The sequence below is a fragment of the Erythrolamprus reginae genome, chromosome 2 (genome assembly GCF_031021105.1).
Source record: "Erythrolamprus reginae isolate rEryReg1 chromosome 2, rEryReg1.hap1, whole genome shotgun sequence".
NCBI classification, from domain to species: domain Eukaryota; kingdom Metazoa; phylum Chordata; class Lepidosauria; order Squamata; family Dipsadidae; genus Erythrolamprus; species Erythrolamprus reginae.
Window position 1 is genome coordinate 263,604,509 of NC_091951.1, and position 27,716 is coordinate 263,632,224.

Below are 27,716 nucleotides of genomic sequence, written 5' to 3' on the forward strand. Positions count from 1 at the left end.
ATACCCGCGATGGCGAACCTTTTTTCCTCGGGTGCCGAAAGAGCGTGTGCGCGCGCTATCATGCATGCGTGATTGCCCACACCCATAATTCAATGCCTGGGGAGGGCGAAAACAGCTTCCCCCACCCCTCCGCCGAATATGGCCTGTTTCCCAACTTCTGGTTGGCCCAGTAGGCTCACATTTTGCCCTTCCCAGGCTTCAAAGGCTTCCTTGGAGCCAGAGGAGGGTAAAAATGCCCTCCCCCATCCCTCTGGAGGCTCTCTGGAAGCCAAAAATACCCTCCCAGAGCTTCTGTGTGAGCCAAAAATCAGCCGGCTAGCACACACATGCACGCTGGAGCTGAGCTAGGGCAATGGCTCATGTGCCAGCAGATATGACTCCGTGTGCCACCTGTGGCGCCCATGCCATAAGTTCACCATCACGGTACTTATACCTTGCCCACTGCACATCTGCATAGGGAGAGACTAAAGTGAGTTTTGAGAGCTTTGAGAGCTTTGTAGCTACTGAAAGAAATCTGCATTGATTTGGGCCATTCTAGTTCTTCCAAATACCCATAAGAACACCCAACTATAATTATAGCCAGCTCACTTATTTCTAGGTCATAGTAATCTATGCTATCAACAATTTGCCCCTTTTTTAAAAAAAGGAATTGTTTTATCAAGACCAAACCAATGAAGAAACTCAGACATTACCTGCCTCACTAATCACTTCTTGTAGTTCATCCATAGAACTAAGGATTGCAGTAAGAAGGTCACAACTGGTAAACCAACTGAATGCTTGAAGGCAGCGAATCTGCTCTTTATGTTGTCCTACATCACAACAGAGAAGGGAAAAATAAATTTGTTTCATCCTATAGCAACAGACATTAATTTCACAATTCATTATAGTTTATTATGAAATCAAAACTGGACACACTTAATTTTGATTTTGATATAATAAATTTGAATATATTTTAAAATCTTTTCTGGCTTCATATTTTCATATAAGGTGCATTGATGAATATACTTTAAAATAGTTTCTGGATTCTTATTTTAATATTGTCCTTATCAGAGGTTATAGTTATTAAAGTATAGTTATTAAATATGTCCAGCATAAGTATGGATTTAGTGATGTAGGTAAAGCTTCACATGAAATAAAATGAATGAAATGACAAGTTTGGGTTTTTCAATGTACCTATAAGTTCATTTTAAGAGTGTCTGCCTTCATAGAGAGACTGTGTTTCAAAGCAGTTACAAAAGAGGAACAAGTTTTACTTGCAAGATTGAGATTGATCTGAAAGTAGATTTCAAAATTATAGGATACAAGAATGATATGGAAAAAGCTGTTACACCGGACATATAAAAGAAGCTAACCAATCTCTCAACAATTAAAAAGGATATACAAATAAAATACCAAGGGGGTGACTTGGACAATTTTTTTCACCTTAAATTAACAAAAGAGGTTTGTTAAAGCACTGAAGAATTTTGTGAAAATATAAAAATGTCAAGTTCTAGGACATTGTTTGAAAGGACTACAGATAAAGATTGTTAAAAGTAAAAGGTAGGAATATAAGGTTGATTTATTTGTTCAAAGTTAAAATATTTATGATGTCATCTCTGTAACCCTTACTTTGTTGTTTGTTTAATTTGCTTTCTGCCCATCTCACCAGAAGGATGTTTGATGACCAGGATTGAAACAATAAACCTTTAAGGATTTTTTTTTACAGATAACAGATAACATGTAGGAAAAATAAACAATTTGTTTTATTTTAAGAGTAGTTGATTTAAGTTACTAAAACCTGTTTAAACTTGTGATGAAGGGAAAAGTCATGTGTGTGTGTGTGTGTGTGTGTGTATTTACTATATTTTTATTTTTATTTTTTATTTTCTGCACTTTCTATTTTTCCTTTTATTATTTTTAGTTTCTATTAGTTCATTTTTTAAATTGTACTTGTACAATCTTTCTTTATAGCTTAATGTGACCTTTGAATCCAAGCATCCTAGTTCTTTCTTACTTAGCATGTGATGTCATCCAAATGCAATTTAATTCAGCTCCAGTTTACTATCAATTTGGTAACAAACATTTCAGTACATTTAGCACCAATGAGGGTTTAAGTTGATTTAATTCACTTACTAAATTTAGTAAGTGAAACATAATTTCTCCCTTCAAATTCTGAAACATCTGCTTCCCCATTGCCTTTGCCTAGTAGGATGGTTATTTGCAGAAATCAAAGTGTAGTTTGACACAACATATATAAAACATTAGCTTGTTTTCTTACTTGACAGATTATGCACCTCCTTGGAATCTCCAATGCAGACAGGGATCCCTATGCCTTCTTTGACACTATCTACCCAGGAGAAGAGGGAGCTGCATGACTGGCTACATAAAATCTGAAGCCTGTGGACAGCCAGCACCACAATAACACTCCTTCGGAAAAGGTATATCCAGCTTCTGGAATGCCTTTTCTTCTTCATCTTGCTGTTGCTTTGCTTCTTCTCCTCATTTTCGCACAGTGCACTGGCCAGTTTCTTGATTTCTTGCTTGAACATGTCACAGGTGTTGACCTGATCCTGAAGAACATCTCTCTGAGTTGAGAGGGCACAGGACCGACAGTAGAGGGGATACAGCGCTCCGGACAACAGCGCGCAAGCTGCTAGCAGAGATCTATGTTCTTTCTGAGTTTGCATCAGCAAAGTTTTAAAGTGTGAATTATCAAGGAGTAAATGCTCTTGGGCTTTTTCGGTGGCAGAGAACTTCTCTTTGGCTTTTTCTGCCATGTCTTGGTATTTCTATATTGGATAAGAGGAAAAAGAGGTTAACTTTTTACAAACTATAGGTACAGAATGAGAATTGATCATTCTACTGATAACTGATCTGGAGTAAACTTTTATTATATTTATTCTGTGAAATGTGTTTGGCTTGACAGTTAATTGTGGAGGTCAAATTGTGTGTATACACACACACATACAAGGGTCGCCCAGAAAATAATGCACCACATTTTTTTTTCTAAGCCTACAGCAATGGCACAAATGTGAAACTTTATATATACATTATTTGAATTGTCAGGAGTGCGTGTGTAAATTTTGTGTTTCTTCAGACAGATAGCATAGCTGCAGCAGTGTTTTGAAATGGCGTCTGTAAGTGATGTACATTACGAGCAGCGTGTCATCATTGAATTTCTCACTGCGGAGAAAGAAACTGTTGGGAACATTCACAAATGTTTGTGTACAGTTTATGGAGAATCTGCAGTTGACAAAAGTACAGTTAGTCACTGGGCACTGAGGGTGAGGCCATTACAGTGCAGAAATGGCTTCATGACCAGAACAAGGAGTGGTACCAATAGAGCATACACGCCCCTATGTCTCGCTGGAGAAAGGTCATAGGACGGGATGGAGATTACGCAGAAAAATAGGGAGTCTTTCTTGTGTGTAAGTTTCATTGTGTTCAATAAATAATTGTTTAAGAAAAAAAATATGGTGCATTACTTTCTGGGCAACCTTCATATGTATGTATGTATGTATGTATGTATGTATGTATGTATGTATGTATGTATGTATTTGGTGTATTCAGGTTTTCCCTGTACTTTTGCAACATTTTGACAAGATCACACTCTTCATCATCAGGCTGGTATCCTGGGCTTTGTGTTGTTGCGAACAAAGTGAGGTTGGAGCTGCCGTTTTTTCTATAAATATATTTATCTGTCACCCAACTAGCTAAACATGGAACAGAAAATAGTTCCAAAAGTACTGAACAGAAAAACATTTATCTCAATTCGTTGTATGAATATTGTGCAGTATCAAATTTTGTGCCTGACCTGAAGTATACACAGTATCCTAATGTCTGTGTTTTTTTTAAATGGAACTTAGGGAAAGGCATGTAATGTAATGCATTTATGGACTCCTAAGGATAAATGAGAATAAATTAATGTAAAATTAGACCTTGTATTTCTGTCTAATAGGAAACATTAATATCCATTCTGTTTCCACTTTATGTATTCATTAGGTGTGTGTACAAATACATTGATTGAGGATTATCCTTATCATTTTTACTTCTTGTTTATTTGTTTTATTATGTACACAACCCAATCATATTTCACAAATTTCTTCAAAGTGGTTAACTGATGGCTTCCTCCTGTCTCCTTTATTCCTTTTCTTTTTTCACAAAGCATACTTGTTTTTCTTACAAAAATGACAGTAATGCTCCAGCAAGCTTTCCTGAACAGAACATTTTCTAAGGACAATTATGAAGAGTTGCAGACAAAATTACATTTTTAGGCTCCAGACTATTTTTCTTTATTTTGTATTTGTTTTCTTCCTCTTCATGTTTAAATGCAGCTATTCTTGCTCAGGAATTAAAGGCATTTTTTAAAAAATATGCAATAAATATGAAATATGAACTAAAATATTTTAAGGCTTTGATGAAATGAAATCATGCCTTTAAGAGGCACTATAGGTGTTTATTCCATCCTCCCGCAGACAGATCTTGGTTTTGAAGAATAGGGCTTTTCACATTAGTTAGAGGTAGCGATACAGAAATGAATATAGAGTTGTAGTGTTAAGAATCACATGTGGCCTGCTAAATCCTTCCAAAAAGCTCACTCTGAACTGAAGCATTGAATATAACAAAAGATGGGAATTATTGCTATGGGAAGTCATTAGTAAACTTAATCATTAAACCTGTTTCTGTTTTATGTTCCGCTTGTATTTCTTCTGTTTGAATATTTAACTATACTATAAAATCTCAGTCTGTACTTATTGTTTCAAGCAAAAAAAGAAAAGTTTTGACAAAAGAGAGGACTTATTTACAGGGCTTGAATCTTGCAGGACTTCGTGTTTCTTCTATAACAAGAGACACAGAAAAAGCCGAAATCTCTACTATACTTTAAATGGCAAGCATTCTATGTAACAAATGGAGAAACAATCAAGAGGTTTATCCCCCTTGTTGGTTCTAATTTCATTTTTTATGGTTTATTTTTTAAAAAGAAAGAAAATCACTCCTACAACTAACTGGCAATCCTTAGCCAAATGGCTTGTTTTCTATAGGCTAGCGATGGCTAACCTTTTTGTCATCAGGTGTCCATAATGCAATATGCGCGTGACCCCCCATGAATGCACTAACCCCACCCATGCTATGTGTAACTACCCCATATTGCCCCACACATGCATGTGAAACCCCGTGCATGCATGTGCTCACCCCACACATATACATATGTATCTGCCCCCCTTGCATGCATGGCAGAGACCCGAAAATTAACTGGCTACCGGAAAGCGTGTGTGCATAAATAGTGGAGTGGAGCTGAGTTGGGGTGACGGCTCACGTGTCATCAGAAGGCGCTGCATGCCACCTCTGGCATGTGTGCCATAGGTTCACCATCACGGCTATAGGCCCTGTTTACAGCAAGCTATAGGTGATAATAGAAAAGTTGGGATACTGATTTTGTTTAAGGCAGATTCAAATCCCATTGTGATTTCAAAGTACAAGGGGTTGTGACAATAAGAAGGAAAAATTTTTATAGGTAGTCCTTGACTTATGACTAGTGTTGGGTGAACCGAATTTGTATACCGTATTTTTCGCTCCATAAGACTCAGTTTTTTTCCTCCCAAAGTAGGATGAAAAATCAGCCCCGTCTTATGGAGCGAAGATGCAGGCAGGGAGGGGGGGGAGGCGCTGGAGCAGAGGGGGCGCAGGGACGGGGACAGGGGGGGAATCGTCTGAATGCGGTTCCGAGTTGGGGGTTTGGGGGGGTGCTGGAAAGCCCCCCAGGCCGGCTGCGATCTTTTAAAACAGCCGCGCCGCTTCCCAGCTGACTCCTGAAGCCAAAAGCCAAAGGCAAACTTCCGCGCTTCAGGAGTCAGCTGAGAAGCGGCGAGGCTGTTTTAAAAGATCGCAGCCGGCCTGGGGGGCTTTCCAGCACCCCCCCGAACCCCCAACCCGGGTTCGGGGGGGTGCTGGGAAGCCCCCCAGGCCAGCTGCGATCTTTTAAAACAGCCGCGCCGCTTCTCAGCTGACTCCTGAAGCGCAGAAGTTCGCCTTTGGCTTTTGGCTTCAGGAGTCAGCTGGGAAGCGGCGCAGCTGTTTTAAAAGATCGCAGCCGGCCTGGGGGGCTTCCCAGCACCCCCCCAAACCCACTTCCCAGCTGTTAAGTTATTCTGTTATTGTAATAAATATTTTAGCCCACTTTTTGGCTCAAAATATTTTTTTTCTATTTTCCTCCTCTAAAATCTAGGTGCGTCTTATCAGCAGGTGCGTCTTATAGAGCGAAAAATACGGTAGTTCGGGTCCGTGCCGAACCCGATCCCAGACTTTTCCAGAAGTCCGTGTTCAGGTTTGGCATTCGATCGAACACTGCGATACTATTGCAGCAGCGGGGGTGTGGGAGTGTGAGGCGCTCTGCACATGCCGGCTATTCAGGATCCCAGACGGCAGCTTCAAGCGGGCAGTGGGCGGGAGGAGAGACTGGGAGGGCTCCGCTCCTGAAGGGCTTTAAAAGGGCAGAAGGAATCCGGACCTTTGGAGCACAAAGAGGGAGGGGAGGCGTGGATTTCCCACAGACCGGGGGGGGTTGCAAGAAAAAGGAGGCGGGGAATCCCATTTCCCATTTGCTTGGGGGGGCCCTCGCTGGAGGGGCCAGTAAAGCCACGCCTGACCCTGGAGCCCACTTGGGAGCCTCTTGCTTGTTCCACCACGGCTATCTTGCCAGCTGCAAAGACAGGGAGGCACAGCCTCAGGACTTTCTCTCTGCTGAGCTCCTGGGAATCAGAGCCTGTCCTCCCATCCAGCACTTGGCTCACGCCGAGCCAGAGGGGTGGGGAGGCAGGTTCTGCCGGCCGGCTATTCAGGATCCCGGCTGGCAGCTTCAAGCGGGCAGTGGGTGGGAGGGGGAGGCAGGGAGGGCTCTGCGGCTCAAGCCACTGACTCAGCTTGGGGGGAGAGGGGTGACTCCAGACCCAGAGCCTGACCTCCCCCCCAGCACTTCACCTCCTGCTGGGCCAGAGGTGTTGGGATTGGGATTGGGATTGGGGTTCGAGTTCGGCCCGAGTTCGGGGGCCCAAACCCAAACTCCGACGTCAAGTTCGGCCAAACCCACCAAACCCGAACTTCTACATGTTCGCCCAACACTACTTATGACCCCAATTGAGACAAGGATTTCTGTTGTAAGTCATTGCATTGATAGGTCAGATGGGACCCAATGTTATGTTAATTTTTATGGCGTTGTTAAATGAATCATGGGGGTGTTGAGCGATTCTAGTTTCTCCAATAGTTTGGTTTTTTTTTTTTGCTGAAAATCAGCCAAAAAAGGCTAAAATCACAATCATGTAACCCTAGAATGCAGGAACAGTCACAAATACAAGCTGGTTGCCAAGCTCCTCAATTACAATCCTGTGATTGTGGGTGTGGGTGTGATGCCACAACTGCGAATGCATGAGTCACTTTTTCCAAAGCCAACCTAGCTTAGAACCATTGTTAAATGAACAGTTGTAATTGAGGCCTCAACATTTTAAATTGCGAAGAAAGGTAGCGTAAAACAGTCATCATATCCAGCACTATGTTTTTTTGCCTTGCAGCCAGAATAGCTTTTTGATGGTTTATGGTAGTGACACACTTGCCATTATTTTTATTTATTTATTTTGGTTGGCTATTGTCATCATGAAAATGATATTCTGCGGTGAGCTGCTGCAGAGTCAGCATAACAGATATTCTTGGATTTCACTTATACTATTTGTACAATCTTAAGAGCTTCTTCTGACTTTTCCCATACAATAGCTTTTTTCTGCCCAGGTTTTTTTTTTCCCCTCATGGCAAATAAGTTTATTTATATGGAGGGAGATTTTGGCTGACTCTTTATACCCCCCACGCTCTATTTCATAACCATTTCTATGTTGATTTTTTAAGCTGTAAAATCTGATAAAACCTGAGAAATGGCATGTTCTGGCTCCCATCTATAAATTAATGACATTTTTGGGAAACATATGTAGACATAGCTCCTGCCCTCTTGACTAGCATTCCTCCAGAGCAAAAGTTCTAAAACTGAGGTAATCTGGGCATATCTTGGGGTTAATATGGATCCATTTTGTTTGTTCGAGAGTCAAACAGGAAAAAATATATTCAAGTTTATCACCACTACGTTGGAAGTGCAGGGAAAAACCAGGCACACATTACCACATCTGGTGGACATGTGAAACCACCCAAAAATATTGGTATAAAATCAAAACCATACTAGAACAAATCACCTCCCAGATCATCCATGCAAAACCCGAACTATTTTTATTATGAATCATAAGACAAAATTTTAATAAAGAAAACAGATATATTATAATTCACATTATTACAGCTGCAAGGATTCTATACGCACAATACTGGAAACAGAAAAAAACCCCAACCGTTTTATCTCTTTTGATTAAAATAATGGAATGTGCAGAAATGTCCAAGCTAACAATGAAACTGCAAAATAAGGATGAGACAGATTTCTACAAAGCATGGGACAAATGGCACCATTGGTTTAAAAAAAGGAAATTACTTAAAAATTATACATCAAGAAAAATGTCCAACTAAAACAACGTGTAAAACCAGTAAACTACCACATGAATCATAATATCAAATTGAAACGATAAACTGTAAACATCGATCGACACAAATTTTGAACTACCAAGAAACTGAATGAACAAACCCTTAAACCACTGATAAATGTTGGCACTAGCAACTACGTGAAATACATATGGATAAAACTTCAGGAAAATCTACACCACCTATATGCTTAAACCACAGGCTGCAAAACATGGAAGCCCCAGCTCTAACGCTGGCCCTCCACACTCTTCTTACTACTCTTTTCTTGCTCTATTTTTCTATCCTTCCTCCTCTTGTATTTCTTTCCCTTCTTCCTAAATCCCTTTCCCTTTCATAGAAACATAGAAACATAGAAGTCTGACGGCAGAAAAAGACCTCATGGTCCATCTAGTCTGCCCTTATACTATTTTCTGTATTTTATCTTAGGATGGATATATGTTTATCCCAGGCATGTTTAAATTCAGTTACTGTGGATTTATCTACCACGTCTGCTGGAAGTTTGTTCCAAGGATCTACTACTCTTTCAGTAAAATAATATTTTCTCATGTTGCTTTTGATCTTTCCCCCAACTAACTTCAGATTGTGTCCTCTTGTTGTTGTGTTCACTTTTCTATTAAAAACACTTCCCTCCTGGACCTTATTTAACCCTTTAATATATTTAAATGTTTCGATCATGTCCCCCCTTTTCCTTCTGTCCTCCAGACTATACAGATTGAGTTCATTAAGTCTTTCCTGATACGTTTTATGCTTAAGACCTTCCACCATTCTTGTGGCCCGTCTTTGGACCCGTTCAATTTTGTCAATATCTTTTTGTAGGTGAGGTCTCCAGAACTGAACACAGTATTCTTTCTTCCTTTCTCCTTCCCCACTCACGCATGCTATATAAGTAAACTATAATTGCTAGAATGTACATTATATATATTTCCCTTTACTTTTCTGTACCCTGTTTTTAATGTATATATCCAATAAACATATCTATTTTTTTTTAAAAAGAGAGAGAGTCAAGGAAGCAGTTTGGGAACTGCCAATGCCAAGATCCTTATATAAAGCAATCCAGTTTGGGGGGGGGGGTTGAAGGGGTGTGTGTAATGGCATCAATCAAGACTAGGAAAAAAGGTCACTGAGTCCAACAGTTTAAGAACCACTTCTCCAGAGATTTGAGCAGTCCTGTCTCTGCTTTCTTTCAAATGAGTTCTGAAAATATAGCTCTTTCCCCCAGGCCTTGAGCCAGGACGGGGTGTGTCTCCACCAAGGGATTGCGTTTGTATGCGCTATGGCAATTCCTCTTTTTTTGACCATCTTTTTTGGAGGGTTTGGGCTGAACGTGATTGGGTGGTTTTTTTTTCAATTTTGTACACTGGATCAGTAATATTTGGATGGCCCTAGAAATCTCAATCAGACATTTTTTAAACTATAACAACTAAGCAGCGACTCTTAAGTCGCTTAAGCTCATGCCCTTCCATTCTGTAGCAAATTTCCAACCGTGGTCACCATTCTTGGTGGGAAAACGAAAAAATATTAAAATCAAAGTATGTGAGGATTTTAGAAAAGGAAAAGCGTTTCAAATAGCCATTAAACTTGCTTAAAGTTTCCAGGCCAAGATTAATGAAAGAAAGACCCTTAGCATTGCAGAGCAGTGTTTCCCAACCTTGGCAACTTGAAGATATCTGGACTTCAACTTCCAAAATTCCCCAGCCAGAATTCACTGGCTGGGGAATTCTGGGAGTTGAAGTTCAAATATCTTCAAGTTGCCAAGGTTGGGAAACACCGTTGTAGACAACATAGGATCTCCTGAATGTGCATTCAGTTACTGAATATAATAAAAGAACAATATATTGTCCTTTTATATGCTGTAAACCGCCCCAAGTCCCCGGGGAGGGGCAGCATCTGAAATAAATAAATAAATAAATAAATACATACATACATACATACATACATACATACATACATACATACGTACATACGTACATACACACACAAACAAATAAATGGAGTAGGAAAAAAGGTGGGAGAGGAAACCTTAAACCCTAACTAAATAATGTAGACAAAGTTGGCTCTTCTATGACTTGTGGACTTTAACTCCCAGAATTCCTGAGCCAATCATGCTAGCTCAGGAATTCTGGGAGTTGAAGTCCACATGTCATAGAAGAGCCAACTTTGCCTACCTCTGTTCTAAACCATCTTTCCCCTTGAATGTAGAAAGGAAGACTGGCAGTATCTTATAACATTTAAAGGGCTTTTCCCATTAGGAAGTTCCTGTAGGCTGAGGGGTTGAAGGTGTCATAAATCTCAAGTGTTTGTGTGCCCACAAGATATCTAAATCCAGCCCAACTTGAATGCCTCTTATTTTCTGTGCATTACTTTTAACAGTCAGTTGGCCAGATTCTTGTGGAAAGCATAAGCTTGCAATAAATCTTTATACTCATTTGAACTGCCTGAATCTCCTGACTTTCCTAAGACCTGACATTAATCTGACCAACTCACAGTCAGTCAAGGGAATGTGCAGGAGATAAAGACAGGTATTCAAGATGGGACTTAGATCTCTTGCAGATGCGCAAGGACTTGTGACTTACGACACGTTCGACTTCTCCCCTGGGCTCAGCCTGGATCTCTCCTACAGTTCCACTATGATTCCCACAGTGGTAATCATAGTGAGGACCATGGAATGTACAGTATATGGTTATGGTCAACTCAGATTTAATCTGGATCTTGAAGGACATTCCTTTCAGCAACCCTGGATTTGGATCTACAAGTTCCAGTTGACAACATCTCCCACCTCCTTATTATGAGACTTGGGGCATTAGTAGGGCTGTAGCTTTGAATAAAGTCATCATTTGATATTCTTGTAATGATACCTCTGTAAAATATGCTCTGTCTTGTTGTGTGTTGCAATGAATATTAAGTCTTTATGCAGTAGTTAATGTGCTCTAAGGCTTGTGGCTTTTCCTAACATTCATTTTTCTGCTTGTTGGAATAGCAGGTTTTATAGTTGTGAAAAGTAAAGCGATGTGTGATTGATAAAATAAAACAAAGAAGATTCTCTTGAAAATAAAATTCATAATTAATCTGTGAATATATAAGTAGGGGGTTGATTACAAGGTAATTAAAAGATCACCTTTACTTTCCTCTTTCCAGCTGCTACCTATCTGTTTCTGTCTCTGCAGGTTTTCCCTAGTTCACTATTCTCTTTCACTAAACTAACTTATCCCAGCCATGTGTCATCTTTGCAAAGCAGGATAATTGTTCTTCTGAATCATAGATCTTGCTTGTCTTCTGTACAGATAACATGATTAAGATGTGCTGTACTCTTGGATTTACTAGTCATAAAGTTAAGCAGGAAGGAATAATGGACACTTTCTTGTAATGAGCCAGGCCACAGCTTTAACCAAGTTAAGTGTTGGCTACATTTTATGATCGGGGCTTAATAATAATAGTCCATATAGGGATATTTTCAGTGTTATGTGGAGATGTTAAAGATTGAATCTAAAAGTTGCTTTGTATACAAGTTGTTCTTTTGTGAACAAGCCCTTTGCTATTTCTGCAATGTTTAAAGTTTCTTCCAAGAGCATTCATTTAGATTTTCTTTTTCTTTTTTTATTTATTCGATTTTTATGCCGCCCTTCTCCTTAGACTCAGGGCGGCTTACAACATGTTAGCAATAGCACTTTTTAACAGAGCTAAGCTATTGCCCCCACAATCCGGATCCTCATTTTACCCACCTCGGAAGGATGGAAGGCTGAGTCAACTTTGAGCCGGTGATGAGATTTGAACCGCTGACCTTCAGATCTACAGTCACCTTCAGTGGCCTGTAGTTCAGCACTCTACCTGCTGCGTCACCCCGGCTCTTCCTCTACTTAGCAATTATCTTTCCCTTCTTTTCCTTCTCTCAATTTGCCAATCTTCTTTTTCCAGTATTATCCATTATTGAGTCTACCTAGAGTAGTTTCTTGCTTATTCTAAAGATTCCTCAAAGTTTCCTTCTATAACTGTTTGGTTTGACTTCTTCAGTTTGTTATTGACTTCTCTGAGGTTAACCTCTTCTTAACTTCTTCATCATACCGCCCATTTTTGTTCTTGGGCCTAATAAAGAAAACTATCTGCCATCTTCACTTTATCACTTCATCAGTTCATTGTGCATGCTGATTGAGATCACCATTAACTTCTTAGTATTAATTCAGATTCTCACTTTTTATTTCAGTTTCATAAATGGCTCTTCTAAATCTGCTTTACTTTGAGTTAACAAAGTAATGTCTTCTACATTATCTCAACGATTAGTTTTAGCCTCCAATTTTGATTCCAGCTGTCACAATTCTAAGTAATTTTTTAGTGTGTAAATAAACAAATTTGAGTATAACAGACTTTTTCTCACCTTCTTGACTTTCTCCAAATTCCATACCTAGAGTAGTTTCTTGTTTATTCTAAAGATTCCTCAAAAGAACAATTACATGTTCTATCATAACCCCTGTCCTTGAGATTGTATGTTCCACATTACCGCATGATTTTCTCTAATGAAGAAGTTGCTATAGCAAAAGAAGATAAGTCTCTTCATATTTCTCCTGCCCTATTCATTATCATCTAATGTTCCGAAAGCAGCTTTTTCATTTGGCATTGCTTAAATGGCGATATTCATTGGTGGAGATTACAATCAAAATGTTGTTTGCATAAGAAATTAGTAGGGATTCACAAATCTTATATTATCCTTTTTAACTTCAAATATTTATGCCCATATTTTCCAACAGAGGTCTTCACAAGGCTAAGGACAAGGAATGGACAAAATGATAACAACCTCCCCCCCAAAAAAAACACAATATTGCAGCATTGCAACACAAGCTCTGCCCTATGCATGCCCTACAACAAAGAGGCGGAGCTTGTGGTACAATGTTCTGACACTGACAAAAACTAAAAACAAATGCTTTCTTCCAGTCTCTCCCTGTCCATATTTGCTATGTACACCTGTTAAAACGTAAAAAACCCACCTCTTTCCCTGCAGTTTTAAAAGTATAGTGGCTATATCAACTAGATCTAGGACAACTCACTTCTGCTAACTGGCCACCACCAAATTTCTCTCTTCAACTGCCTATTGGAGTTGTCCCCATGGTGAGTTTACTGTATGGAGTTAGCAGTGGCAAGCTGGTGATGGTGAGCTGGCTGCAGAAAGTTGTCCGATTCCAATTCATCTGTGGCTCGTGATTAATTATCTATAGTATCTTCCTTTCTAGATAGATTAGTATCCAAGGGTGGGTTATTCCCAGTTCGGCATGGTGCAACAAACTGGTAGCAGCGACGACAGCGGGTGGCTCTGCCTACCCACCTGGGATGCTTCAGCATCTGCGCAGAAGTGGTACCTGCACGAGAACACACGCAAACTGGTAGCAACAGGATTGAGAACCCACTATTTAGTGCTTGAATATAGTATCTCTACAGATGCTCTGTCACTCTATAATCCCACCTGTAAAGGATTTAAGACAACCTTTCCATTTTCTTTTAATCTCATTTTTTCTATCAGGTCTCTTTTACTGTTAAGTATTCCTGTCACAGCTGTAAATTAGCCTGTGATTTATCTGATCTTCTCTAAAAGATTCTCATTTTTCTTATGATTGAGATATTTTTTTCTTTCTTTTCTTGCTTGACAGTGAAATTCTGCATGGAGCCAGTTACATCCGTCTTGTTGCCCAAGGCTTTCAACCAGTTTTTCTCTAGCTGACACAACAGCTGATCCTGAAAGACATGTGGATCTTTTCATCTTTGGAATTCTGGGACTTTTCCTCCTATGTCCATGTCATGCTTTATTACAATAACTCTTCTCCCTTTCCATTGTTTTAAATTTCCTATAATTTAATTGTCTAGGTTTAACCTGTTTACTTGATCCCAATGATTCATAGAAACATAGAAACATAGAAGTCTGACGGCAGAAAAAGACCTCATGGTCCATCTAGTCTGCCCTTATACTATTTTCTGTATTTTATCTTAGGATGGATATATGTTTATCCCAGGCATGTTTAAATTCAGTTACTGTGGATTTATCTACAACGTCTGCTGGAAGTTTGTTCCAAGGATCTACTACTCTTTCAGTAAAATAATATTTTCTCATGTTGCTTTTGATCTTTCCCCCAACTAACTTCAGATTGTGTCCCCTTGTTCTTGTGTTCACTTTCCTTTTAAAAACACTTCCCTCCTGGACCTTGTTTAACCCTTTAATATATTTAAATGTTTCGATCATGTCCCCCCTTTTCCTTCTGTCCTCCAGACTATACAGATTGAGTTCATTAAGTCTTTCCTGATACGTTTTATGCTTAAGACCTTCCACCATTCTTGTAGCCCGTCTTTGGACCCGTTCAATTTTGTCAATATCTTTTTGTAGGTGAGATCTCCAGAACTGAACACAGTATTCCAAATGTGGTCTCACCAGCATTCTACATAGCGGGATCATAATCTCCCTCTTCCTGCTTGTTATACCTCTAGCTATGCAGCCAAGCATCCTACTTGCTTTCCCTACCGCCTGACTGCACTGTTCACCCATTTTGAGACTGTCAGAAATCACTACCCCTAAATCCTTTTCTTTTGAAGTATTTGCTAACACAGAACTGCCAATACAATACTCAGATTGAGGATTCCTTTTCCCCAAGTGCATTATTTTACATTTGGAAACATTAAACTGCAGTTTCCATTGCTTTGACCATTTATCTAGTAAAGCTAAATCATTTACCATATTACAGACGCCTCCAGGAATATCAACCCTATTGCACACTTTAGAGTCATCGGCAAATAGGCAAACCTTCCCTACCAAACCTTCCCCTATGTCACTCACAAACATATTAAAAAGAATAGGACCCAGAACAGACCCTTGTGGCACACCGCTTGTAACCTGACTCTGCTCAGAATACTCGCCGTTAACAATAACTCTCTGATGTCTACGCTTCAGCCAGCTGCAAATCCATTGAACTATCCAGGGATTAAGTCCAATCTTCACTAATTTATCTATCAGCTCTTTATGTGGAACCGTATCAAAGGCTTTGCTGAAGTCTAGGTAGGCAATATCCACAGCACCACCTTCATCCAACACCTTTGTGACATAGTCAAAGAAATCAATGAGATTAGTCTGACATGATTTGCCTTCAGTAAAGCCATGCTGATTTGGGTCCAATAAGTTATTGTTTTTTAGGTGCTGATTTATCCTCTTTTTGAGTAGAGTCTCCATCATTTTAACTACCACTGATGTCAAGCTAACTGGCCTGTAGTTACCAGCTTCTTCTCTACTGCCCTTCTTGTGGATAGGCACAACACTGGCCATTCTCCAATCCTCAGGAACTTCTCCTGTTAACAAGGATTGGTTAAACAAATCAGTCAGGGGGGTAGCAATGACAGATCTGAGTTCTTTAAGAACTCTGGGGTGGATACCATCTGGACCCATTGCCTTATTTATCTTTAATCGTTCAAGTTCTTCTAAGACATCGGCTTCTAAGATCACTGGAGCTGAATCCGTACAGCTGGAAGCAATGCTATATCCCTCCATAGTATTATTTTGTAAGGTGCCTTTTGAGAAAACTGAACAGAAGTAGCTATTGAAATGGTCAGCGATCTCCTTATTCCCATTAATACATGTATTATTCCCAGTACTAAGCTTCATGATGCCGCAGTTTTTCTTCTTCTTATCACTAATATATCTGAAGAAGGTTTTATCCCCCTTCTTTACTGATTTGGCAATTTCTTCCTCTTTTGAGGCTTTAGCAGCATATATTATCCGTTTTGCCTCCTTCTGTCTCATTTTATACACCTCCCTATCAGCTATACTTCCAGACTCTTTATACCTCCTATAGGCAGCCTTTTTTTCATTGACTATAGCCCTTACATCATTGCTAAACCATAGCGGTTTCTTCTTCCTTTTACCTTTTACCTGATTTGTTTTACAAATTACACCTAAGATACCTGGTTGACTTGATTGAACTTATCAATCTTTTATTTCCTGGTGTTTCATTGGCTTAATGATGTTAGAGAAAGTCTGTACTCGGGCAGTTCAAGCCCTAGTGTTGCGTGATGGTATGAGTTCCCATTAGCATCTGCCAACCTAGCAGTTCAAAAGCATGCTATATGCAAGTAGATAAATAGGTACCACTTTGGTGGGAAAATAATGCTGTTTCATACAATAGTAGCGTGAATCCCACTGGACCTTCCCTAATATGATGCTTAAGCATTAAGCAACATTGATGGAGAGAGAAGCTCTGAATGATGCTGTAGAACACTGTTGAAACATTCTGAGTGTGCAACCAATTCATCCCCTGTGGTGCACTCTGATTAGCGTGCAAGCATGAAATGGACTACCAATTATCAGAGCCAGACCACTATTTGTACTAACCCTGTAGTCTCCTGGCTAATCTAACTTTGTCATAGGCTCAATAAAAAATCAAATAATGTTCTGGCATGTGTCTCAGCCCTATGCTATACCAAATGTTTCTGTTGAACCTTGAAAGCAGAATTCAGTGAAAATCACAGCAAAGTTTTTGTCTTAAAAGATTTTCTGGAATGGAGAAACCCTGAAAAGTGGCTTACTACATTGGAATGCACTTCAAGAATTCTAAAGAGAGAGGGGGGAGAGAGAGAGAGGGAGAGAGGAGGGAAGAGAGACCAGTCACTCCCCCAGAATGTACAACTAATTTTTATCCTGTTTCTTTCTGGGTCAATATCAACGGGTTGGCTAAAGTGCAGGACTACAAACTGAGAATTAATGCCATTTGAACTTCAAAAGACTTCTTTATTCCAACTATATTTTATTTTTCTCTCTTACAACTCCCTTCTTGATAATACTGAATAGTCCAGCCTTCAGCTAATTCACCTGTTTTGATATCAGTATTGCTGCTTAAAAGAGCAAGTCAATACTTCAAAGGAGGTAACTTTCCTTGTTGTAGAATTTGTTTTGCCTTTCTTGTTGATGAAATTTTGTTACTTACATTTCTTAAAAGACTTATTTGTTTTCAGTTGTTTACACATATTTTCTATCTTCTTCCCTGTCTCTTGAGGCAAAAATCTCAATTTTCATAATAATGAAATTATTCTTTGCATACTGTAGATTAAATACTCATCCTCATTCCTTAGGTCAGTGTTTCCCAACCTTGGCAACTTGAAGATATTTGGACTTCAACTCCCAGAATTCTCCAGCCAGCAAATGCTGGCTGAGGAATTCTGGGAGTTGAAGTCCAAATACCTTCAAGTTGCCAAGGTTGGGAAACACTGCTTTAAGTAACTTTAGATATATTAGTTATCAATGGGGCTGTGATTACTCAACAACTATTCAGAAGGAAGTGGTTTTGGAACCAGTGCAAGAAATCAGTCCCATTTCTACTACCAGCATCCCCAGATTTCCATGTAAGCCTTAGAGAAAGAGATGTTGCCTTAAGGAGGCAATTCAAATTAATGTGATTCTTAAAGCAATCAAAATTCACTTTCAGGGTAACAAGATGTTGAACAGCTTCTATGAATAGCAGGAAGATGCTGTATTTGTGGAAGATACAAATCACTTTTTGAAAATCATTTCTGAAAACAACAGTCCATCATTAATATAATTATTCCTTTAGGTTAAAGGCAATTTTCCAATGCTAGATATCAAGAACATTTATCCATGGTACACCACCATGATCATTTGGCCTGTATTATTAGCTTAGTTTTTTGTCCTTTTTCTGGTATCATCCACCCCATAGCCCCCCCCCCCCAAATATTCTAGCACTGGATTCTAAATAAGATAAGATAATTTAGAGAATTCTTAGCTAAATTGAGAGAAGGGTATTTGATAAACTTCTCTCTCAAATAATTTGCCATTCTGTTGAATTTCTAGAGTTATAGCTATGTTAGTTTTTGGCACAAAAATGATAACTGCAAAATTAAAGACCAATTCCAATGCAACACCTAAATGAATTCAAAATTGTTAAAAGTAAAGGGCAAGAATATAAAATTGACCAAGATTAAAATAAGACATGTTTCCACAAAGCTCTGGTAAATCTTTTCAGAATTTTTTATGACATCAGGACTGATAAATTGATGATTTATGGATTTGCATATACTATAGATAAAGGATGGGTTATGGAAGGAAGAAATGTTTGTTTATAACCTTACGGGGGAGTTTCTTTATATTTATTGTGATGAATATCAGAAATAATTTATTTACTATGTACTATATACTACACAGAGAGAGAGAGAGAGAGAAAGAGAGGGAGGGAGAGAGAGTTTAGCTTTCTGTCTCTCCTCATTTTAAATTTACTTTGCATTTGCTTTTAATACTGTAATTAAAATGTTCAATAAAAATTATATTTAAAAAAGAAGAGACTGGTAAGAGCGGAAATAAAAAAAATAGAGAGCGGTATAATTGATTTAGATCATAAATATAATGTCAATAATAACAAGGGGCTTTTTTGTTCCTAAAAGGATGAGGTGGGGGGTACAGTTGCAACAATGAAGAAGTTTGTGACCCTGGAAAACACATCTGTTCTCATACAGGTAACCATTATTGAAACAATGTGGCGAGGAGGGCATTTGCCCAGGTTCGCCTGGTGCACCAGTTGCGGCCCTATCTGGACCGGGAGTCAATGCTCGCAGTCATTCATGCCCTCATCACCTCGAGGTTTGACTACTGTAATGCTCTCTACATGGGGCTACCTTTGAAAAGTGTTCGGAAACTCCAGATCGTGCAGAATGCAGCTGCGAGAACAATCATGGGCTTCCCTAGGGATGCCCATGTTACACCAACACTCCGCAGTCTGCATTGGTTGCCAATCAGTTTCTGGTCACAATTCAAAGTGTTGGTTATGACCTATAAAGCCCTTCATGGCATTGGACCGACCGCCTTCTGCTGCACAAATCCCAGTGACTAGTTAGGTCCCACAGAGTTGGCCTTCTCCGGGTCCCGTCAACTAAACAATGTCGGCTGACGGGACCCAGGGGAAGAGCCTTCTCTGTGGCGGCCCCGACCCTTTGGAACCAGCTCCCCCCGGAGATTAGGATTGCACCCACCCTCCTTGCCTTTTGTAAACTTCGTAAGACCCACCCCTGCCGTCAGGCATGGGGGAATTGAGACATCTCCCCTGGCCTATATATTTTATGCATGGTATCTTTGTGTGTATGTTTTATTTTTAAATAAGGGGTTTTTTTAGTTTTTTTAATTATTAGATTTGTTACCGTATATTGTTCTTATTATTGCTGTGAGCCACTCCGAGTCTATGGAGAGGGGCGGCATACAAATCTAATAAAATAAATAAATAAATAACAAGGCTTTCTACAGGACCACTTGCTGTAGACTTCTACAATATCCAGATAGAAGGCTTTTCTTTATATAGAAAAAGCGTAATGGTCTTTAACATTTGTGAAGTTCAGAAAAATAAGTGAAGGACAAATTATCTGGGACACCATCCATTTCCCTGAGAGGTACCAGTTTAATTTATTTTCCTGACTAATCTGGAAGATTTGCCTTTCAATATACTTTTTATTATTGTTAACAACTTGCCTACAAGCTTATGCCTGAGCCACAGTTCACCTTAAAGTGAATTTCAGAAACTCCTGCTAGAAGCCATATTAAAAATAGTTATCATGGGGGGAAAGCATCTGGTACTTGGTGTAATAACACAAAGAAGCAATGCTTTTACTCTGTAGGTTACTTTTGCATGGTAACTAAATGGGGAAATACAACTGCAGGATTCCAAAATTGTGTAGATTCCCATAAATCCATGCATATCCTAAAAAAAGAGGCAGTTAATAGGTTTAAAGGGAGAAAAAACAAATCCTTTCAAAGCGTAGTAAAATTCCCAACCAGTTTTAAAATGCATTGGAACAAAACTGCCAAAATCATATCCTAAATATTTAAAGAATGAATTTAAAAGTTAATGGTTTTTCCTGACAGAAATATTGTACCTGGGCCCTGGTGTGAACTTCCCCAAGGAGTCCAGAATATTGCTGCTCCAAGTCTTTCTTCTGCTTTAACCAACAGCTTTCTTGAGCTTTCATCTGTTCTGAAAATTTCTTCAAAGTCTCTTCTTGGGTCTGTTGAATCTCCTTCATTGTATCTGACTTATTTTTACAAACATATTCAAGGTGTGATACCTGTGTGATTGGCATTTAAAAAAAAATCTTCAATCTTCTCAAACAGAGTTCTATTTTAAAACAGACCTTAATAATACATTCATGATGCTACAACTAATCCCATAACCCACAAGGATTTAAGTAGTAATAATAATAAGCAGTGGAAGTGATGTGCCGGTGCCTGGAGGCTGTTGGGGCCTGGATGGGTGTCAACAAACTCAAACTCAACCCAGACAAGACGGAGTGGCATTGGGTCTTGCCTCCCAAGGACAATTCCATCTGTCCATCCATTACCCTGGGGGGGGAACTACTGACCCCCTCAGAGAGGGTTCGCAACTTGGGCGTCCTCCTCGATCCACAGCTGACATTGGAACATTATCTTTCGGCTGTGGCGAGGAGGGCGTTTGCCCAGGTTCGCCTGGTGCACCAGTTGCGGCCCTATTTGGACAGGGAGTCATTGCTCACAGTCGCTCATGCCCTCATCACCTCGAGGTTCGATTACTGCAACACTCTCTACATGGGGCTACCTTTGAAAAGTGTTCGGAAACTTCAGATCGTGAAGAAAGCAGCCGCGAGAGCCATCGTGGGGCTTCCAAGATTCGCCCACGTTTCTTCAACACTCCGTGGCTTGCATTGGCTGCCGATCGGTTTCCGGTCACAATTCAAAGTGTTGGTCATGACCTTTAAAGCCCTACATGGCATTGAACCAGAGTATCTCCGGAACCGCTTGCTACCGCACAAATCCCAGCGACCGCTAAGGTCCCACAGAGTTGGCCTTTTCCGGTCCCGTCGACTAAACAGTGTCGTTTGGTGGGGCCCAGGGGAAGAGCCTTCTCTGTGGCAGCCCCGGCCCTCTGGAACCAACTCCCCTCGGAGATTAGAACTGCCCCCACCCTCCCTGTCTTTCGTAAACTACTCAAGACTCACTTATACCGCCAGCATGGGGGAGTTGAGACACCTTTCCCCCAGGCTTTTTTATACTTTATTTTATGTTTGGTATGAATGTGCTGTTTGGTTTTTTAAAAAAATAATTATAGGGTTTTATATGTTTTTTTAATATTAGATTTGTTCCACTACTATATTGTTTTTATTACTGTTGTGAGCCACCCCGAGTCTTCGGAGAGGGGCGGCATACAAATCTAATTAATAATAATAATAATAATAATAATAATAATAATAATAATAATTTATTAGATTTGCATGCCGCCCCTATCCAAGGACTCGGAGCGGCTCACAACAAGCAAGTACCACTTCTCAGCAATGGAAACCTACCAGTCAAATTTCCTCTGCCTGTGACCTGGATCTTTTACTTGATTACCCTTTCTAAAACAGGAAGCTTTAGGATCAGGTTTCTGTACTAGTCCACCAATTTTTAATGTAACATGAAATTCTTGGCCTATTTCTGGGTGACTTTTTGGGTGTTTTTTTTTAATTGGTAGCTGCTGTTGCAATTTTAAAAGAGTTGTGCCTCATGTTTTAAACCTCCCTCCCCAATTAATAATATGTAAGTCTTTTACAACAGAAACTATATGAAGGATGTAATGTTATCCCACGAGTAATACATTTGTATAGGAAAGCAGCCCAGTTTGTGGTTGGGTTGTTGTTTGTCTTAAATATCACATTTTTATAGCTAATAACATTAGATGCTGTAGCTGCAGCAACCACAAAGAGTTTTTACGGAGAAAGGACTGGCGGTCAGCTAAACCACACAAATAGTTTGTACTGGGAACAAAAGAAACATTTTATACAAAAAGGTGCTAATGATTAAATGTGCTAATGTCCATTTTTAAAGGGTATCAAAAATGCTGAAGTAGTGTAGGGTTTCCTGTCCAAGCAGGGGGTTGGACTGGAAGACCACGAAGGTCCCTTCCAACTCTGTTGCTATTGTTGTTGTTATCATCATCATCATCATCATATTGGATAATTCAGAGGCCTTCAAAACAAAGACCTAGACCAGAGGTCGCCAACAGGTGGTCCATGGATTACTGGTGGTCCACGAGAACATCTGGGTGGTCCACAGTGCACCCGGGTGGAGAAGCTGCTCCAGGATGAGCAATGGGCCAATCCTGTGACTAGAGCATTGAAATATGGGACCAGGCGGGCAGTTTGTGGTGATGCTAGAAATCTCTGCCTTGGAGAGAAGTACTTGCAACTTTGCAGGTGGTGAACGTGCAAGGAGTATTGCAGCCCTTGCAGACCAGAACAAGATAAACAATGTTGGTTGGCGGGCCCCAGGGGAAGAGCCTTCTCTGTGGCGGCCCCGACTCTCTGGAACCAGCTCCCCCCAGAGATTAGAACTGCCCCTACCCTCCTTTCCTTTCGTAAACTCCTCAAAACCCACCTTTGTCGTCAGGCATGGGGGAACTGAGATATCTCCCCCGGGCCTATACAATTTATGTATGGTATGTTTGTATGTATGTCTGCTTAATAATGGGGGTTTTTAAATATTTTAAATTGTAAATTATTAGATTTGTTATGAACTGTTTTATTGTGTTGTGAGCTGCCCTGGGTCTACGGAGAGGGGCGGCATACAAATTTAATTAATAATAATAATAATAATAATAATAATAATAATAATAATAATAATAATAATAATAATAATGGTGCTGTTGCGGCAAGAGGTGGAACAGCACAGGCAGGCTGAAGCAACAGCTCTTGGCAACCCGTGGTTCTTTCGTCTCCCTGCTGTGGCTTCCTGTCGGCTGGACCCACCACTGGCTGCTCCTGTCCCTCACCCTCCCCTTTCAGCCACTCCTCCCTGGCCTGATCAGAGAAGGGAAGTGTGGAGTATGGAGATTCACTCCATATTCCAGAGCGGGAGCAAAGCTTCATCTCTTGCTGGGTCTCGCGGGCATTTCTTCCAGTTTTTGTTGATGCTCTGCACACCTCGTTCGCATGTGCGACTTCCTCTCAGCCCCGAGACAATGGCCCGACCCAGCCATTTTTCTTCACTGCTGCTGTTGGCACTTCCATGGCCTGCCCACTGCACTTGCAGCACAGTTACATTTAGTATGCTCCACAGTGGGGGGAAATGGCATCCCCTACTCCTCCTGAAGCCCATTATAACACAGGGCACCATCTGCAGATGGATCAGTTCAGTGTCTCAGGGCGGAGAGCAGGTCATGCATCTCCTTGAGCAACCGAGATGCATCCAACACCAACAAAGGCTGAAGACACACCCGTGAGACCCAGAGAGCGCTGGAGGATCAGAATGAGAGAGGGAGAGAAAGACAGACAGACAGAAAGACAGACAGAGAAATGAGAGGAGAGAGAAAGATGAGAGAGAGAGAAAGGTGAGAGAGGTGGGGAGAGGTGAGAGAGAGAGATGAGAGAGAGCAAGAAAGAGACAGACAGAGAAATGAGAAAGAGATACAGAGAGAGAGGAGAGAAAGAAAGAGATGTGTGTGAGAGACAGAGAGAGAGAGAGAGACAAAAGGGGGGGAGATGAGAGAAAGACAGAGAGATACAGCGAGAGAGAGATGAGAGAGAGAGCAAGAAAGAGAGAGAGATAGAGAGAGATGAGATAGAGGGGGAGGGAGAGATGAATGATCCCAGTGTTTTGTTTTCTGTGGGAAACAGATCCAAATTGAGTGTTTAAGGCTGCAGAAACAGGTGGCCAAATCAAGTGCCTGAAGGACCCCGTCCTGTCACTGGGAGTCCAGGCGCTTCAATGAGCAGCACACTGGATCATATTACTGGTCCGTGGGGATTTAAAATTATGAATTTGGTGGTCCCCGAGATCCAAAAGATTGGCGACCCCGGCCTAGACTCTTTAAATAGGCAACTAACCATATTATTTTGCCATACTTTTTAATTATTATAAGCCCTTGATTTCATTTTGCCTTTGTTCCTCCAATTTTAAAAACTGAATTGAACTTTATTAATCTAACAAGACTAAAAAGCAGACTAAAACTCTACTTGCTCAAAGTTAGCCAATAATACAAATCTAGTTAAGCCCTTCTGTCAACTCCTAGAAGCATGCTCTACCCCATGGAGACATTTGCCCAGAAGCTCACATCAGCAGGTTTCTTCTAGGTTAAGACATTGGTTGAATTTCTTATTGCACTCTCTGTTAACATTTTGCATCAACTGGTTCTTAAAATTTTAAAATAAAGTTCCTTAGAGTTATACTCCATTTCCTATGGCTTGCCTTAAACCTGAATGTGAGATGAATAGCTCAGCTCATATGAAATGCTTTTCTTCCTACCCTTGGGGAGCCTAATTTAAGTAAGGGCCAAACTCTGGAATTCTTCTCATAGATCACAGAAAACTATGGTAATAGTGAACAAGTCAGGAATATGGATGGATGGAAGTGTTAAAATATAAGCTGTGCAACTATAGTCATACCTCGTCTTACGAACCTAATTGGTTCCAGGGGGAGGTTCGTAAGATGAAAGGTTCGTAAGACGAAACGTTGTTTCCCATAGGAAACAATGTAAAGTCAATTAATCCGTGCAACAACAAAAAAACCCCGCAAAAAAACGCTACCGCCCGGCTGTCACCTTTTAAAACAGCCTGGGGGCTTCTCAGCGGCCTCCCGAACGCCGAACGCCAAACCCGAACTTCCGGATGGAAGTGTTAAAATATAAGCTGTGCAACTATAGTCATACCTCGTCTTACGAACCTAATTGGTTCCAGGGGGAGGTTCGTAAGATGAAAGGTTCGTAAGACTAAATATTGTTTCCCATAGGAAACAATGCAAAGTCAATTAATCCGTGCAACAACAAAAAAACCCCGCAAAAAAACGCTACCGCCCGGCTGTCAACTTTTAAAACAGCCTGGGGGCTTCTCGGCGGCCTCCCAACGCCGAACCCGGAAGTTTGGGGTTGGTGTTCGGGTTCAGGAGGCTGCCGGGAAGCCCCCCGGCTGTTTTAAAAGGTGACAGCTGGGCTGCGGGGCTTCCCAGCAGCCTCCCAAACCCCGAACCCCGAACTTTTGCCGAACTTCCGGGTTCGGGAGGCTGCTGGGAAGCCCCGCAGCCCGGCTGTCACCTTTTAAAACAGCCAGGGGGCTTCCCAGCAGCCTCCCAACGCCGAACCCGGAAGTTCGGGTTTGACGTTCGTAAGATGAAAAAAGTTCATAAGAAGAGGCAAAAAATTTCTGAACCCCGGGTTCGTATCTCGGGTTGTTCGTAAGACGAGGGGTTCGTATCTTGAGGTACCACTGTATTTGCACATTTTTTAAAAAATCTGGTCTTATTTAACTAATCTTATCTTCAGCTAACAAGTCAACGAGTGTCAACGTATGCTCATTGTAACTTCACTGTATGTAACTTCATTGTTAAGCTTTCCTGAGCATTACCTTCTTTAAGCTTATGAAGTATAGATTCGCAATTTCTATACATGTTTACAAATCCAAAAGGATCAAAGAACAGCTGGCATTTCATGGAAACATTCCCTCCCCCCTTCCTCAAATAATTCCTCCGACCCAACAGCAAATATTTTAAAGAGGATGTTCCTCGAACAAGTGCGTTTTGTTTCTGTTTTATGCTGAGATAAAGAGTTGGTTTATTAGTGTAAATGACTCGGTCCTTTGAATAGCTTCATCAGTAAGATTAATTTATTTTCTTTAATTAGGTCCCTGTGGCTAACACTGGCTAATAGTATTAGCAAGTCCTGAACAGAAGCTGGAGCTTAGAGATTTCATACAGACTTCAGTCACATTTACATGCCCACAGCAATGGCATCAAACCGAGCTGTAGACAAGCCATAATTAACGGTACTGAATTATTAACACCCAAATTCTTTTTGAAATAAGATGAATGTCAGTCCTTTTTAACGATATTGTGATGTGGACAAATGTCACTGAATTTAATAGAGGTGCCTGGTGCCTGAGGACAGTACCTTCTCATTAGCCTTGTTGAGGTCTAAGATCAGCGTATCAACATTTTCCTGCAAGACTGTGCAAAGCTCCGACCAAGAGAATTTATCCAGGATGCCTTCTGATTTCTTTATAAGAACGCAGCCTGCTACCAAGTGCTGGTACAAAGTATGGAGGAAAGTTAGCTTCTCCTGCATAATGCAATTCAATTTTTTTTGGGGGGGGGGAGAAGGGGAGAGGAAGAAACAGTTAATGGCAAATACATTCTACATTGAAATGTTTAATACAAATAAAAATAAATCAGTGTTCCAAAGTGATGATCAATGCTCTCGTCATTAATCAAAATCACGAAATAGATAAACCGCCTATTATATTTACACTAGGACTGATCGTGCAGACCTTTTATTTAAGCAGTGAGGGGTTTTCCCTTGTTTAGTAAAGTTTAGAATGTACAACCTACCAAAGATTACACAGAATCAGACCTTGAAGTACTTTTATTAATATTGTTGGCTTTCTCCGGGTCCCGTCGACTAAACAATGTCGTTTGGCGGGCCCCAGGGGAAGAGCCTTCTCTGTGGCGGCCCCGGCCCTCTGGAACCAACTCCCCCTGGAGATTAGAACTGCCCCCACCCTCCCTGTCTTTCGTAAACTACTCAAGACTCATTTATACCGCCAGGCATGGGGGAGTTGAGATAACTCTTCCCCCTAGGCCATTACAAGTTATGCATGGTATGTTTGTCTGTATGTTTGGTTTTATAAGAGAGGTTTTTAGTTGTTTTTATTATTGGATTGTACATGTTGTGTTTATTATTGTTATTAGCCGCCCCTAGTCTGCAGAGAGGGGCGGCATACAAATCCAATAAATTATTATTATTAATTATTATTGTATCTATTAATAAAATGCTGGTGGCAATTTTTTAATGAAGAAAAAAAGATCATACTAACAGTTTGCACAGGGAGTAAACCAAGGTTAAATTCAAAATTTTTCCCTATCCATTCTGTGGGGCCTGGCTTGGTGGGTGTGGCAGGGGAAAGATATTGCAAAATCTCTATTCCCACCCCACTCTGGGGCCAGTCAGAGGTGGTATTTGCCAGTTCTCTGAACTACTCAAAATTTCCACTATCGATTCTCCAGAACCAGTATTGGGCTCCTACTGGTACGGGCCACTCTGTAGCTCCAGTAGGGAAAATGGAGCTGCACACACAGCTCTGTGTCCCTGGTGCTTGTGTGTGCACGCCTGAACAAGATTTTGCTTCTGTGCATGCACAGCAAGCAAAATCCCATGAGAAAA

General features: G+C 40.6%; 1 protein-coding gene across 1 annotated transcript in view; it reads right to left on the bottom strand.

The window, feature by feature from the left end:
• CCDC171 (coiled-coil domain containing 171) overlaps positions 1-27,716 on the bottom strand; it is a 222,465-nt gene that overhangs the window by 95,560 nt on the left and 99,189 nt on the right. Inside the window, 4 exon segments of the mRNA XM_070736888.1 lie at positions 693-809; positions 2,258-2,768; positions 20,437-20,625; positions 26,448-26,615. Of these exon segments, the coding sequence (XP_070592989.1) occupies positions 693-809; positions 2,258-2,768; positions 20,437-20,625; positions 26,448-26,615 (985 nt within the window).